We start from the raw sequence: 15,475 nt of genomic DNA, 5'->3' as shown, positions 1-15,475 counted from the left end.
GTAAACAAATGCAGCAGTGGTATTCACTACATACTACGTTGAAAATGAACTATTCAGAGGTTGGGGATTTAGATCACTGGAAGAGCACTTGCCTGGAAAGTGCAAGGTTCTGAATTCAGTCCTCAGCTCTAAAAATAAAAAAGAAAGAAAATGAATTATACAACTTGTAGGTAGGGATAGGATGGAAAAAGTGGGAGAGAATGAGAGAAGGCACGGTGACACTTTCCTAAAAGAAATGTATTTTTTAACCTTATATAACTGTCATCCCTATGTGTATCAACTTTACAATAACAAAAAATAATTTTTGAAGGACAAAGAGAAAAATAGCTCAAGTAAGTGCTTGATTAGTAATATACAAGCTCTGGGTTAAATCCCCAGTACTGCAAAATGATACAGGGTTCTCAGTTTAGTGTTTGAGAATCTCTAAACCCTTTCCAACTCTAAAATTCTATGATTCCACAATTCCCTTAGCAGTTTTATTAAGAAACATTTATTGTCATTACTACCAGATTATGTCACACATCGATAAAAATTTTAGATTATTTGTGCTTAAAATAAATGTCAATGTTGAAAGTATGCTGCGATTCCTGCCATTCTTCGGACCACAATCTTGTACCTACTTGTTTCAGAGCAAGTTTTACATTTTATGAAAAGGACTTATTTGAACCGAAATGTCCCATGGGGGAGAGGGACAATGTTATAAACATTAGATAACAGTCAATTCTAAAAGTATTTGGTGAGGTAGGCACTGATGGCTCATGCCTGTAATTCTCATAGTTCAAAGTCACCCCAGGCAGGAAAGTCTGTTCATCTCCCCCGCAAAAAGCTGGAAGTGGCACTATGGCTCAAGTTGTAGAGCACAACCTTTGAGCAAAAAGAAGGTCGGGGACAGTCTGGACAGTGTCCAGGCCCCAAATTTAAGCCCTAGGACTGGTCAAAAAAAAAAAAAAAAAGAGTTGACAAATGTTACTTCACACTTCTGAAGTGCCTACACCTCAAATTCCCTATGCTAAATTATTCAGATACAAGCAACTAGTGCATAAACAAGATACTTGTTCAGTCCTTTTCAAATGGGGACATATGTCTGGCATGAAGAGAAAGTAGCTTAAGGTTAAATAATACTACTAAGATGCTAAATAATTATGATTGGCATACTTAAAATCTAACTTGGATTCTTGGTCCTATACACACACACAAATTGTGTGTTATGTAGACAATGTAGGCTGATACTACACATTTGCACCATATTAGCCTACATGTTTTTAAGGAATTGTAAGAGATGAAAAAAAAAACCAAAGTAGCTGAATATTTTTATGCTAAAAAAAGTTGAGTTCTTTAAGTAACCATTAAGTGGTCTCATTCATTAGTTCTAAACCATGTTATCAGAAAGTAAAAATATTGTAATCATTTTTTATTTTTGAGGTTCTAGATCATACAATATCTATTTCCCATGAGTCAAAAGTGCTACACACTGTCAGTTGGATTGCAATGAAATGAAAATCAGGTCCAGAAGACATTTTTGAACATCATCATTCTATCTTTAATACTGTCAGAAAAGATCTGTTAACTCAAACTATCTCAGGGTACTTCAAAGTGTAAAGTAACTATAATTGGGATAGTAATTCTAACTCTATACAGATAACTCTCGCAGCAGTATTTGTCTACTTAGAACATACTTTCATTTTAAATAATACCTAAAATTCCCAACAAAGAAAACAATTCTGTATGAATGGAAAATGCAACATTCAGTATAAACATATTAGGGTGCTTTTGAATATGTCACTCTAAATAAATAACATGTTAAAAGTAACAAAATAATATTTGTTAAGTATTGGCCAAAATCAGTCCAGTTCAATATTTCTAAACTCTACTAACAGAACACATTCTCTAGAGATTTGGACAGCTATAAGTACAGTGGGGAATTAGATATACTTTTAAGAAAAATGAATATCAGGGATTAAGTTCAATTTTTTATTTAACTGACAACAGTGCCATATTTTGTTTGTTCACGTATATTATTCCATAAAGGATACACTTCTAATTTTATAATGCCGGGGTACAAAAGAAGGGTTTAAGTTTTTAAAAATCTGTCCTTTATGAATTTACATAGAGATGAAATCACTTTTCTGCTAACAGCCAAATGTTTTTCAAATGTTTGCCAATTTATCTTTGACAAGTGCTTCAGAAAAATAAACCAACCTTCTGACCACAACTATGTGTACACACATCTACATATTTCCATATTCATGATTCAAAATATAACCAAGTGCTATCAATAAAGAACATTCATTTTAAATTCTAAACTTGTCATCTTTACTGCACTGTTACCATTCTACTTTTCATTTGCACATTATTTCTACAAATATTCAAGAGAAAAATCTCCAATCTTGAAACCAACTTGCACTGGCAATCTTTTTTAATACAATTCTTTAAATATTTTGTTAAACTGTAAAAACTCTGAAATTACAACCAAGAACTTTACAGTATATATCTAATTTATTTTAAAAAAATAGTATGAATTGTTTTATACAAGTAATTAACTTGTTTTTAGATGAAAATCCTGTTTAAAGAGGTCTTGCCCCATTAAAAATCAATACACATTCATCTTTTTATGCTGGTACTTCAACAATTTCAAAGTAGTCATTTGGCAGAATCACATAACCTCTTTCTGAAATGTCATCTTTCTCTTTCTTAAAGTGTGCAACTTCCTTTAACTTCTCAAGCTGTCTTTCTTGCCTTCTGCATCGTTGCTGGGCAGTCTTGAGCTTCTTCCTGAGCTTTTCAACCTGTTGCTCTAGCTGAAGAATCCTTTTCCTTTGGTGCATAGTATCTTCCACAGTATAGTTGTGGTCACAGAAAACCGAGAGATTGTCAGGGGTCTGAAGAGGCATTAGTAAGCCAATAGCAGCATCAACTTGCGAAATGGGAGGTGTTAAGGGAGGTGGAGGAAGCTGTTCCTGTGGCTCCAAAAGATCTTCCTTCTGCAATTACAAGAGCATATGTGTAACTAGAAATAACTGCTTAAACAAATCATCTGGGAAACCTATTAAGTTTTTTTTTTGAGGGGGGAGTTGACTCTATGGTATAGAAACACGCTAAATAATAAAATGGTTTCTAGGGGCTAAGAGTTTAGCCTAGTGGTAGAGTGCTTGTCTAGTATGCAGGAAAACCCTGGTTTGATTCCTCAGTACCACATACATAGAAAAAAGCCAGAAGTGGTGCTGTGGCTCAAGTGGTAGAGCTCTAGCCTTGAGAAAAACCCAAGGACAGTGCTCAGGCCCTGAGCCCAAGCCTGGGACTGGGGACTGGGGAGGGGAGGGGGGAAGCAAAGAAAATGGTTTCTATTTTTTTTTTAATTTATTTTGTAGTTCTGGAGATGAAACCCAGGACATCAAGTGTGCATACAAGTCCACTGCCACTGAATTACACACCCAGCCCAACAGGTTCAGTAGCTTCTTAGGAATGAGTGAATGATTTGAGAAAGAGTCTCATCATACATAGCCCAGGCTAGCCTAGAATTCTTGATCTTCCTGCCTCAGCTTCCCAAGTGATCATAAGTTCAAATCACAACCATCAGAATGTTTTTCTTGACTTTTTTTATTGAATGAAAACAAGAAGTAAACTAAATACCGAAACACTTATTTTGGAAATGAGGAAAACAATTTGGAAATTAACTATCACAGAATGAAAAACAAAAACTTGCTAAAACATAAGTAAGGAATATAGAGTAAACTAGACTAATTTCTTAGTAAGCATATGTTTTTTCTAATTAAAAATATGGAATTTAGCCAGAAGCCAGTGGCTTACACCTGTAATCCTAGCTACTCAGGACAGTGGGAACTGAGGATCACATTTCAAAGCCAGCCAGGGTAGGAAAGTCCATGAGATTCCTATTTCCAACTAACTACCACAAAAATTAAAAGCTCTGGCTCAAGTTGTAGAGTGCTAGCCTTGAGAAAAAGAAGTTCAGGGACAGCCTCAGTCCCTGAGTTCAAGGCCTAGGACTACCACAAAAAGAAAAAGGTACACTTCAGGAATTTGTGTCATTCTCAGTCAGGGGCCATAATAATTTTCTCTGTATCTTTTCAATTTTAGGATATGCTGTCAAAGTGAACACATGTAAGAATATTTAATAAAAAGCACTTTGTTTTCCAAAAGTTTATTACTGTTAACACCTGATGACACTTTTTTCGTTTTTGTGCAGTTCTTGGGGCTTGAACTTAGGGCCTATGTGCCATTCTTGAGCTTCTTTGCTCAAGGCTGGCTAGCTCTCTACTATCTGAGATACAGCTCCATTTCTGGCTTTTTCAGTGGTTAACTAGAGGTAAGTGCCTCATGGGATTTTCCTTCCCCAGCTGGCTTCAAACTGTGATCCTCAGATCTCAGCCTCCTGAGTAGCTAGGATTACAAATATGAGCCACTGGCATCCAGTTTACACTTGTTTTCTTAATCATTCCCTTGAGTTTTCAAAAATTTTCCTAGTAAATGACCAGCTTTTTTTGGTCGGTTGTGGGGCTTGAACTCTGGGCCTGGTTGTCTCGAGCTATTCAGCTTAAGGCTACCACACTACCCATTGAGGCACAGCACCACATCCAGTTTTTCTGGTGGTTAATTGGAGATATGAGTCTCATGGACCTTAGTGCCCAGGTTTTGAACCATGGTCCTCAGAGCTCAGCCTCCTAAGTATCTAGGATTAGAGGTATGAGCCACCACATCCCGCATGACCAACATTTTTAACGCAAGCATTACCTTGTCATGTGGTTCAGTACAAAGAAATATTGTAGGTACAGCATTGTCTTTCAGTAACTTGTTGTTGCACTCCCTCTTAAAGCAGTCTGGAGTAAAGTGCTCTGAACAGATACTGCTGTACTTGGTGGGCTTAAAGTTTTTTCTTCTGACAGCTTCCTCCCATTTTTTACAAAGACTGGGTCGAGTAAGAGGAAACCTAAGAAAAAAATATAATTCAGTTCTCTGACTTTTAGAAATAAAAGTACACAAATTAGTAAGAACTAACTAACTTACATTGGTGTAACATACTAAAGAGTATTTGATTAAAGACTAGCTCTGGTTACCTACTTAAGCCACTTAAAGTCCAAGTAGAAGATACAGTATATTATAATGAAAGCATATTGATAATTTCACCAGTGACTTTCTGTGTACAACACAGGAAAACAAAAGTGGCATACATGTTCATGTTATGGAGAAATGAGACTTCTAGTTCTCTTAGGACCGGTTTATCTCTTAATAAAGAAAGGTAAATCTGGTTGTAAACTGGAAATACTAGAAAAAAGTCAAAGAAACAGCTGGGTAATGGTAGTTCTCTCCTGTAATCCAAGCTGCTGATATCTGAGGATTCTGATGCAAAGCCAGCCTGGAAAGAAAAGTCTGGTGATCTTTATCTGCAATTAACCACCAAAAAGCCAGAAGTGGAGCTGTGACTTAGGTGCTAGTGTGCTAGCCTTGAGTGAAAAAGCTAACGGACAGTACCCAGGAGGGGAAAAGTAAACCTTTTTCTTTTTTTTTTGTGCCAGTCCTTCAGCTTGAACTCAGGTCCTTGAGCTTCTTTTGCTCAAAGCTAGCAATCTACTACCTCAGCCACAGCACCAGTTTCAGACTTTTCTGCGTATGTAATACCAAAGAATCGAACTCAGGGCTTCCTACTTAGTGAGGCAAGCACTCTACCACTATTAGGCCACACTCCTGGCCCTCCCTGAGCGTTTTTTGCTAAAGGCTAGCCCGGTTTTCTGGTGGATAATTGGAGAGAAATGTCTTATGGACTTTCTTCCTTGGGATAGCTTTGAATCTTCAGATTGCAGCCTCTTGGGTTACTAGGATTACAGGGGTCATCCACCAGAGGTCCATCTGATATCTTGGTTATGATTCACACATATAATTTTTTGAAGAATCTAACAGACCCATCTGTAAACGCTGAACTGACAGAATACGGTATCATATTTGGCAAACCACTTAACTGTTATTTCAATTTTATCATTTTCTTCTCTTATTTTCAAGATACTATATTTAATTCAGTAACTAGCTGAAGTACTTCCAGTATAAAATAACCCTGAAAACTGTGGGGCAGGCTCCCAATAGCTCACATTTACTTTCAGTCGGTAGCTCATTATGATTATTGCCCGTATCACCATTATTGTGTGTTAAAAGATTCACCTTGGCAGTACCAGGAACTTCCCTTAAGGACTTGGTAACCCTAAGAGGGTGGTTCCTAGAAAAAAAGGTTTTACTGGCTTCAGCCTAACACTTTTTTGTGTTAAGTCTCGGGGCTTGAACTCGGGTTTTTTGTTGTTGTTGCTTTCTGCTGGTGCTCCACCCCTTGAGCTACAGCTTTCGGGGCGTTCCTGCTCTGATTGGCCTCTACCCAGGAGCCTCAGATCTTAACACCGCCCCCTTCGCACCGCCCCCCCCCCGCCCACCCCGGAGTCCTAGCACGAACTATCGGTTTTGTTGTGGTTAAAAAGTCTCCTTAAATAGCCCAGGCTGTCGTGGAATGGGGAGATTCTCCGGTCTCCACCTCTCACACCGCTGCGGGGACTCCAGGGCTCTAACATGCACCACTCCCGGCTAGGTGCAGTTCCAAGACACCGGGTCCAGGAATCCATACTGCCGGCAAACCAGTCCTTAACTGCTCTACCATGCCCCTGCCACGCGGGGCCAGGGCCAGTAACCGTGACTTCCTCTTCCCGAAGTCTTTGTTCCGGTGTCAAATCTATCCCTAAGGAACTATCACCACCTGGCCGCTCCTCATCACCGCTGGGCGTTCATTAACGCACCGGTGGGAACTCGATCCCTCCAGATCCAGAGCTCGGAAGCGGAGAAACTGCCACCAGGGAACCAGGGACAGCGCAGTCCCTGCGGCTGCGCGGCAGGAGCCCGACGGGAGCCGCCCGCCCGCCACCGAGCCCCGGGAGGCCCCGGCCCCGCCCCCTGGTCAGGTCTCGCGCGGACGCGCGCGGCTCCACCCCGCCCAAACGGCCGCGCGCCCCCCGCAGCAGGTGGGACAGGCCCGTGGGGGCGCAGGTGACTTACTTGTGGAAAGAAACCGGTTTGTCTTTGTCATATCGGTTCTTGCAGCCGTAGGCAGAACAAGACTGCACCATCCTTCCGACCCTCGGCCACTTCACTTCTGCCTCCCGGAAGGCAGGTGAAGGGGCCTTCAATGTCGCTGATCCCCGCCTCCACGAGCTCGTTTCTTCTGTAGCTTTGGCTAACAATGAACCGTGAGGAGAACCAGGCCGGGAGAGTCGGGGTAACCCCTGTACCCGTCTTTCTTGTTTGCATTAACAGAAGGACCACAGCTAGCACCCATCTCCCATCTCCAAGATGGCGGAGACAGCTTCAACCTCACCTCTCGCGAGTTGTTCTCCCTGATCGTGATTAGCCCGGAGGTCAGAGGTAACGGTTCTTGAGAAGTACACCATAGGCTGACGCACGCGCGGCGGCGGCCTTGCGGCGGAAGCAGGCGGGACCTCCGTGCTATCGGCGGAAGTACGGGTCTGTGGGAGGGTGGGGTGGGGTGGGAGGAGGTTTCCGTGCAGGGGTTGCCGCTGGTGGCCTTGTTCCGGGGCGGGTAGTAAGTACGACTCGTCGGGGCTGTTGACTAAACAACAGTGTTATTGTCTTCGTTTCTTTGAAAGAACTGCTGCGGAGATGCTGTGTGATTTGTAAAAACAACCACATTTCCAGACTGTTCATCTGTGTTTGTGATGTGTGTCTTCAGGCGTCAGAAGCCCCCGGAGAACCCTTAGGTGACAGGTATTTCAGCAGAGAAAGAAAGTGCCTAAAGAAAGATCGGCACTGATGTCCCCACCTCTCACCCTACTTGCTTGGGACAAAGATCTGAGTGCCGAGGTTCAGTGCCTTCCCAGGCAAAGAGACAACAAAAAGCTGAACAAGAGTAGAAGTCCTTGAATTCAAGTTCAGGTCTGGCGTGTGTCCATAGCGTGTGCATACTCAAATACACACACACACACGTGTATATATGAAATATGCTGTATTTTATGTCACTTTCATTACTTTTGTAATTTTGCTCTTGAGCTCTGTTGTCGATTTATGTATTAGGGGGTAGGTATAGTTTGTGTAAGTTTTAATTTTTTTTTTCCAGTCCTGGAGCTTGAACTTGGCCTGAGCACTGTCCTTGGGCTTTCTCAAGGCTAGAGCTCTACCACTTGAGCCACAGCACCACTTCCAGCTTTTGTCTATATATGTGGTACCGAGGAATCGAATCCGGGTCTTCGTGTATGCTAGGCAAGCACTCCCACTAGGCCAAAGGTTCGTGTAATTTTTAAAAAGCCAGTTTAACTTGGCCTGAAATGCCTATTTCATCTGAAATGGCATTCTGAAATACCCTGTCCACCCTTAAGTGTTACCTTTGCTACAAGCTTTCCTTATCCTCTTTTCCTATTCTTAACTAAGGCACCTCCTGTTCCAGTGAAATCTTGCCCAATTGTGAGCTATATTCTGCTTTTTATGTGTCTTCATCAAAACTGAGATGTGTTCCTTAATACTGCAGTTGAATTGAAAGACTCAAGAAACGGTGTATCTAAAAGTTTCAGAGCTATACCTCTGAATACAATACTAGAGTAGTTTATTACTAGTGTTTCCAGGATTATTAAAACAACTAAGAATCTCTTTGTTGTTCACTGTGCATTATTGAAGAATATGATAATAGATTGATGTAAAATTACTTAGAGGTCAGTGACATTTTTTACTCTTCAACAGAGTCAACATATTTATTGAACACCTGTGTTTTTGTATGATTCAGGTCACTTGGGATACATTAGTGAACAATGTTCTGCCTTTAGGGAGCTAAAATTCTAGTGGAGACAGGATAAGCAGGCCAAAACAAATGATTACATAATAACCTTAGTGGGAGAAAGGTGTTGCTTGAAGGGAGAGGAAGTGGCGATTTTCAGTAAGAAAGGACAGGGCTAACCTAATTGAGGAAGTGACAAGCTAAGATTTGGAGTTGGTTATTGGTATCTGGGGGAAGAAACTTGGAATTGGTGGTATATGGCTAAGGCAGAGCCCCTGAGTCACAGTGTTCTTGATAGAGCCTAACGTGGCCAGAGTGGACTGAAACAAGCTAACCAAGTAGAATTTACTGTTTTCCTTCTTTCTAGCTTATTCATTTCTTCATGGCATTTCATAAAGGTTGGAATGATTGTTGTTACTTGTTAAATGATTATGATTCTCTGATCAGTTAACAAAATGATGGCCACTTGGACATGATATATTATACAGGACTTCAGGCATTCACACACAGTTGAGACCAAAGGAGGATCCTCTAGGGGGAATGCAAAAGCATAATGCCTATGTCCCTTTGATCAGATAAAACAGTATTTATCAAAATGAAATCCATGTAATGGAAACAAGAGGCTTGGGCTTTCTCTTGTTTGTTCATTTGTCTGTCTTTGGAATGGCAAGGGGAGGACAGAAATGAAGGAACAAAAGGTGAATAAATGCAGCATTAGTACACACTACATGGTAGGAACAGGAAGAAAAACTGGATTGAGCATGAGAGAAAGGGTAACATTAATGAAATGTACTCATTACTAATTCTAATCCCTCTGTATATCACCTTTAGAGTAACAAAAATTAAGCAAAACTAAATGGGCAATTGAGTTGGGTTTTGTTTGTTTGTTTTTGCTAGTCCTGGAGCTTGAACTTAGGGCCTGGGCACTGTCCTTTGACACTTTTTCCTTAAGGCTGGCACTCTGCCATTTGAGCCACAGCGCCACTTTCAGCTTTTTCTGTGTACTGAGGAATCGAACCCAGGGCTTTGTGCATGCTAGGCGAGCACTGTACCCCCAGGCCACAGTGTGGCTTGGGCAACTGAGTTTTTTAAAAATGCTTGAGACAACCCAAATGTTTGTTAACAGTGGAATAAACCAGGTGATTTGAGGGGATAAGTGAGATTGGGAGAGCTGTGGGAGAAGGACGGAAGGGGTGACATTGATTAGCATTCTCTGTACTCAGAGAGCAATAGTTAATTCCTATAATCATAGTTACTTAGGAGGCTGAGCCCTGAGGATGATGGTTCCAAGCCAGCCAGGCAAGAAATGTCTGTGTGACTCTTACCTCCAATTAATCAGCAAAAAGCTAGAAGTAGAGGAGTGACTGAAGTGGTAGTGTGCTAGTTTTGAACAAAATATAAAGCGGAGGCTGATATATGAGTATCAAGTTCAAAGCCAGTCAGGGGAGGAAAGTTCATGAGACATCTGATCTCTAATTAACCACCAGAAAATTGAAACTGAAGTTGTGGCTCACATGGTAGGGCAGTAGCCTTGAGTATAAAGGCTCAGGGACAATACCCAGGCCCTGAGGTCAATGCTCAGGACCAGTGCTCCTGCACACACAGACACTAAAGCTAACCATGAGTCCAAGCCCCAGCAATGCCACAAAAAAATTAAAAAGATGCATTGTACTCCTAAAGTAATATGTTGAAACCCCTTTCCACAACTACTTAAAGATAATAAAAATTATTTAATGGACTAAGTAACTTGATGGGATGGCGAGGTCTAGGAAAGATGGAAGGGGGAATAATGATGGAAAGAGTGATACTGATCAGGATGCACTATACTCAAACTGATGTATTAAATTTAAACTTCTTTGTACAAATATTTAAGGAAAATAAAATTCAGTAAACAGTTTACCTAAAAATTTTAAATTGTTATTCTAAAGGAGATGTACACGGGGGGGGGGTTACAGCTACATAAGTAATGAGTACATTTCTTTTTAGACAATGTGTCTTCCCTTACTCTCCCCTACTTTTCCCTTTGCATTCCCACCCACAAGTTGTATAGATAATAGTGTTTTATCATTTAATTCAAAATAGTTAGAAGAGAGGATTTTGGATATTTTTGTCCCAAAACAATAATAGTTTTAGATAAGGGATAACTGAATCTCCTGAATTAATACATAATAGATTGAAACATCACCATGTGGCCCATAAACATTACAATTATCTGTCAATTCAAAACTTAACTTAAAGGGAAAGAAATTTTCCCTTTGTGCATTCCATTGTATAAATACAGAGCTGAGTTGCAGTTTAATGCAAGTTAAGTTCCAGGGTCAGTACTTGGAGAAAAACTTTTATATCACAAACTAACACTGCATACATTAAAATGTTCATTATAATGTAATACATACTTTTGGATAATGACCCATAAAGGAGTATATATGTTTAGAAATAAAATGTACAAGCTGAGTGTGTTGGCTCACATCTGTAATCCTAGTTACTCAGGAGGCTGAGATCATGGTTCAAAGCCAGCCCAGGCACTAACGCCCATGAGACTCTTATCTCCAGTTAACCACCAGAAAACTGGAAGTGGTGCTGTGGCTCAAGGGGTAGCCTTGAGCTGAAGAGCTCAGGGACAGAGCCCAGGCTCAGAGTTTAAGCCTCACAACCTACAAAAAAAAAGTACACAAGTACATAATTAAAATAAAGACATATTTTTTAAAGCCACGATTACCATTATAATCAATGCTATTTCAGGAGTTCTAAATTTGGGGCAAGAGATAGTGTAGGGTGTTCTACCTTAACATGCCCAAAGCCCTGAGTTCTTTTTGTTCTTGTTTTGGGGCTTAGGGCTTTGGACACTGTCCTTGACCTTTCTTGAAGCTAGCACTCTTGCCACTTGAGCCATAGCGCCACTTCCAGCTTTTATGTGTATGTGATACTGAGGAATTGAACCCAGGGCTTCATGCAGGTAGGCAAACACTCTTATCACTAAGTCATACTCACGGCCTCAGACCTGAGTTCAAAGCCCAGTAGAAGGCAAGGTGCTAGTGGTTCACACCTGTATTCCTAGTAACTCAGGAGACTGACAACTGTGCATTGTTTCTGAAGCCAGTCTGGGCAGGAAAATCTGATATTTTTTTCTCTTACCAGCAAAATGTTGGAAGTAGTAATGTAACAAGTTGGAGAGCACCAGCCTTGTGCAAAAAACCAAAGGCGAAGTGCTTTGGTCCCAAGTTCAAATCCCAATACCATCACCAAAAAAAAACAAAAAAAAAAACAAAAAAAAAAACTCAGCCAGGTGCCAGTAGCTCACGCCTATAATCCTAGCTACCCAGGAGACTGAGATCAGAGGATCATGGTTCAAAGCTGGCCCAGGCAGGAAAGTCTGTGAGACCGTTGCCTCTAGTTAACCACCAGAAAACTGGAAGTGATGCTTTAGCTCAGTTGGTAGAGCCCTAGCCTGAGCTGAAGAGCTCAGGGACAGTGCCCAAGCCCAGACAGAGTTCAAGCCCCATGACGGACCAAAAAAAAAGAACCCAGCCAGGTGGCTCACTCTTGTAATTCTAGTTAGGAGGCTGAGATCTGAGGATCATAGTTTAAGAGCAGCCTGGGCCAGAAAGTCTGTGGGACTCTTATCTTCAATGAGCCACAAAAAGGCAGACATGGAGGTGTGATTCAGTAGGGAAGTGCCAGTTTCGAGGAAAAAAGGTAACCAGAGCATAATGCCCTGAATTCAAGCCACAGTATTAGCACACACTTGTGCACCAAACAGTAACAACAACAAGAAAATACAGAGAAAAAAGCTTAAATTTTAAACAGTATCACAAAGAATAGAGCACATTGTAAAAAGTTTAAAATATACCACTTTTATTCCAAAGAATGAAATACTTAACAAACTCTTAAGCCACCACATTTGAACCAAGCCTCAAATCTTCTGTGCTGGAGTGAGGAACCTCTGGCCTGAGGGCCATATAAGGCCTTCTAAAAAATTCAGTACTCGATACCATTTTCAACAGCTGCCTGTGGCTGTCTGCCTGTATTGTTAATGTGGTTCAATCTGAGAATATTTTTTCAGATATGGCCCTAGACTGAAGAAAGGTTCCCCACTGCTGCCCCAACTCTGTGAGGTAGTTATCTATATAGCCATAGGGATCTGCACTTGTTTCTCTCAGATGCTGAGAAAAGTAGGAGCTGAAATCTCAGTTCTGGTGCATTGGGTTGTCAGAATAGTTGTTTTCTCTGATTCCCCACAGAACTGCCCAAATTATTTCCTGCTCCTGAGGTTTGACCATCTGATTTGTGAATGACAATATTGTAATGTTAGAGGAGTCCAAATTGTTGCTTTGATTCATATACTCTTAACTCTGAACACAGAAGTATTACTATGGTATTTAAAACACTGATTAATTCTACTTGCTTTAAATACTGTCAGGTCCCTTATGCATTTATCACCAGTGATCAGTAAGGATGACATAAAAAGCAGGTCTGAAATTCTGAATGCATGTTTCTTTTCAGTTTAGTAACACTCTAGATCATACAGTGTTACAGCACATTACAAAATTTGTACAATATACCACTACAAGAATGTATTAGTAGCAATTACAAGTATTGTAATAAATAACTGCAATGAGAAATGTGACACTGGGAGCAGTAAACATGCACAGGAAATAAATTTAGTTAGGCAATTCATTTCCAGTCTGGCATAACAAGCAATTAATCATTTTAGCTTTTTCAAGTTGGTGGTGACTGAGGTGAAATGTTTTCTATTTTGTACTCCACTCTTGTAGACAGTTAATTTGGAAGTGTAGAATTACAGTGCATAAAGCCAGGGTTATAAAATTTTCAACAACAGACAACTAACCACTGATAGGTGTTTGCAGTGTTACCTAGATTGCTAAAACTATTTCCCTTTACAAGTTACTTTTATGAAAGGTCAAATTTTTGGTTAAATTTCATAACTGAGATCGAGTGGTGCCTGCAAATAAATATTAATTCTCCGGTTCATTGAAGTTTTATGTAACCAGAATATGAAGTCACATTCAGAGTTCATGTTTCTTCTTTCAGTGTCAACTGATAACAAAGAGCCATACCAGAATGGAAAAGCAAAACTGCTCCAAATGCACAAAACCAAGTACTAAAAGAAACACTGACTTTCCCCCAAATTGTACAGTATTTTTATTGTAACAAAATGTTTAAATGAGTTGCAAAATAGTATATTATTGTATAGATATACTGATGATGACTTGGATGGACTGTACATTAGCATTATCATACAATATATCAATTAATCTGAATAATTTGGGGGAGAAGAATACATCAAAGTATCCTTTCTTATAGAATTACATTTTTTCCCCAGAGAATTTAGAGACATCATGGAATTGAGATACAACTGTAGATTGCTATAATTCTGATTTTAACTTTAAAACTTGTAAAATTTCCAGTTATATTTTGCTAAGCATCTGTAAAATGATAATCAGATATTCATAAATAATATTTTTAAGCTTGCAAGGTAATATTTAGATGACTTCTACTGTTATCAATCCTTTTGCTTGATTTTACATATTAGTTTCAGTTGTTCTAGCAAACTTTTTCATCTGGTTAGTCTTTGGGTTATTACTTCTCGATACATAATAGAAATATAAATAAGCAACAAAAAAATAACGAAGAAATCATCTAGAAAGCCTAGAATTCCAAACAAAGCTTCAGGTACAAAATCAAGAGGTGATATAAGGTAGAAAAAAGCTCCCATTAAACAGAGTATTATCCTAATGCGGAACATCCAGAAAAGACCTCCAACTGAAAACATTTCTCTGAATGCATGTCTCAGTAAAGTGGGAAGGTCCATGATTCTTTCCATAATCTGGTGGGAGGAAAAACAAATAATAACAGTACTTAATATGGACATTTTAAAAACAATTTAAGTTTATGCAGGTAGCATAAGGAATCATGCTGAAAACTGTTATGCAATACAGGGAAGGGGTTACAGAGTCATTGTGACTAATACAACATATTCATGTGTGAAATGCCATCGTGAAAACCTTTGAGTAGGCAGGAGTTTGGCCTAGTGGTAGAGTGCTTGCCAAGGAAGCATGAAGTCCCCAGGCTCAATTCCTCGGTACCACATCCACAGAAAAAGCTGGAAGTGGCGCTGTGGTTCAAGTGGCAGGGTGCTAGGCTTGAGCAAAAAGTGTGTAAGGACAGTGCCCAGGCTCAGAGTTCAAGCCCCAGGACTGGCAAAAAAGAAAAGAAAAAGGTAAAAAAGAAAACCTTTGAATAATATGTACTATAATGAAAATGTATATGAAAGGGGAATAAAACAGACTGTTGGGGACATGTAGCAGTGGGAGAGGCAAGGGCCAAAAGAGAGGGCAAGTCAGGCACTGTTGGCCCATGCCTGTAATCCTAGCTAATCAAGAGGCCAAGATCTGAGGATTGCCATTCTAAAGCTAACTCTTCTCAAATTAACCGCCACAAAACCATAAGTGTTGCTCTGGCTCAAGTGATAGTGTGCTCAAGGACCTGAAGATCAAGTTACCCTCAACAGACCCCCCCCCCAAAAAAAAATAGGAAGAAGGAAAAAAAGAAAAAAAAAGAGAAGATGAATGAATATGGCTGAAGAACTTTGCATACAATAAAACCTGCTGAAATTGTTTTAAGGTGTGGGTTGAGGGAGAGTGATGGGAAGGTTAAGTTTGTGGTACTTCATAGTTATATATG

General features: G+C 40.1%; 2 protein-coding genes and 1 non-coding gene across 4 annotated transcripts in view; all 3 read right to left on the bottom strand.

Annotated features, from left to right (window-relative positions):
• Nucleotides 1–486: 486 nt before the first annotated feature.
• On the bottom strand, nucleotides 487–7,329 carry Thap1 (THAP domain containing 1). Its single transcript, XM_090353845.1, has 3 exons — nucleotides 7,045–7,329; nucleotides 4,750–4,945; nucleotides 487–2,981 (listed from the first exon to the last, which is right to left on the bottom strand). The coding sequence occupies exons 1-3, from the start codon at nucleotides 7,113–7,115 to the stop codon at nucleotides 2,610–2,612; spliced, it is 639 nt and encodes a 212-aa protein (XP_090209971.1). The 5' UTR covers nucleotides 7,116–7,329; the 3' UTR covers nucleotides 487–2,609.
• On the bottom strand, nucleotides 4,015–4,117 carry LOC150049045 (U6 spliceosomal RNA). The gene has a single exon (XR_016539063.1). It is a non-coding gene; the product is annotated as a U6 spliceosomal RNA (small nuclear RNA).
• A 5,262-nt stretch (nucleotides 7,330–12,591) lies between the features above and the next one.
• Rnf170 (ring finger protein 170) overlaps nucleotides 12,592–15,475 on the bottom strand; it is a 30,773-nt gene continuing 27,889 nt past the window's right edge. For both annotated transcript variants that reach the window (XM_090353844.1, XM_090353843.1), the window contains exon 7: nucleotides 12,592–14,618. In XM_090353844.1, the coding sequence (XP_090209970.1) occupies nucleotides 14,349–14,618 (270 nt within the window). In that variant the 3' untranslated portion in view covers nucleotides 12,592–14,348. The remainder of the gene's footprint in view (nucleotides 14,619–15,475) is intronic.

This window comes from Megascapheus bottae, chromosome 20, assembly GCF_031878675.1.
Source record: "Megascapheus bottae isolate mThoBot1 chromosome 20, mThoBot2.hap1, whole genome shotgun sequence".
Taxonomy (NCBI): domain Eukaryota; kingdom Metazoa; phylum Chordata; class Mammalia; order Rodentia; family Geomyidae; genus Megascapheus; species Megascapheus bottae.
This window is presented reverse-complemented; position numbering and strand designations above follow the sequence as displayed.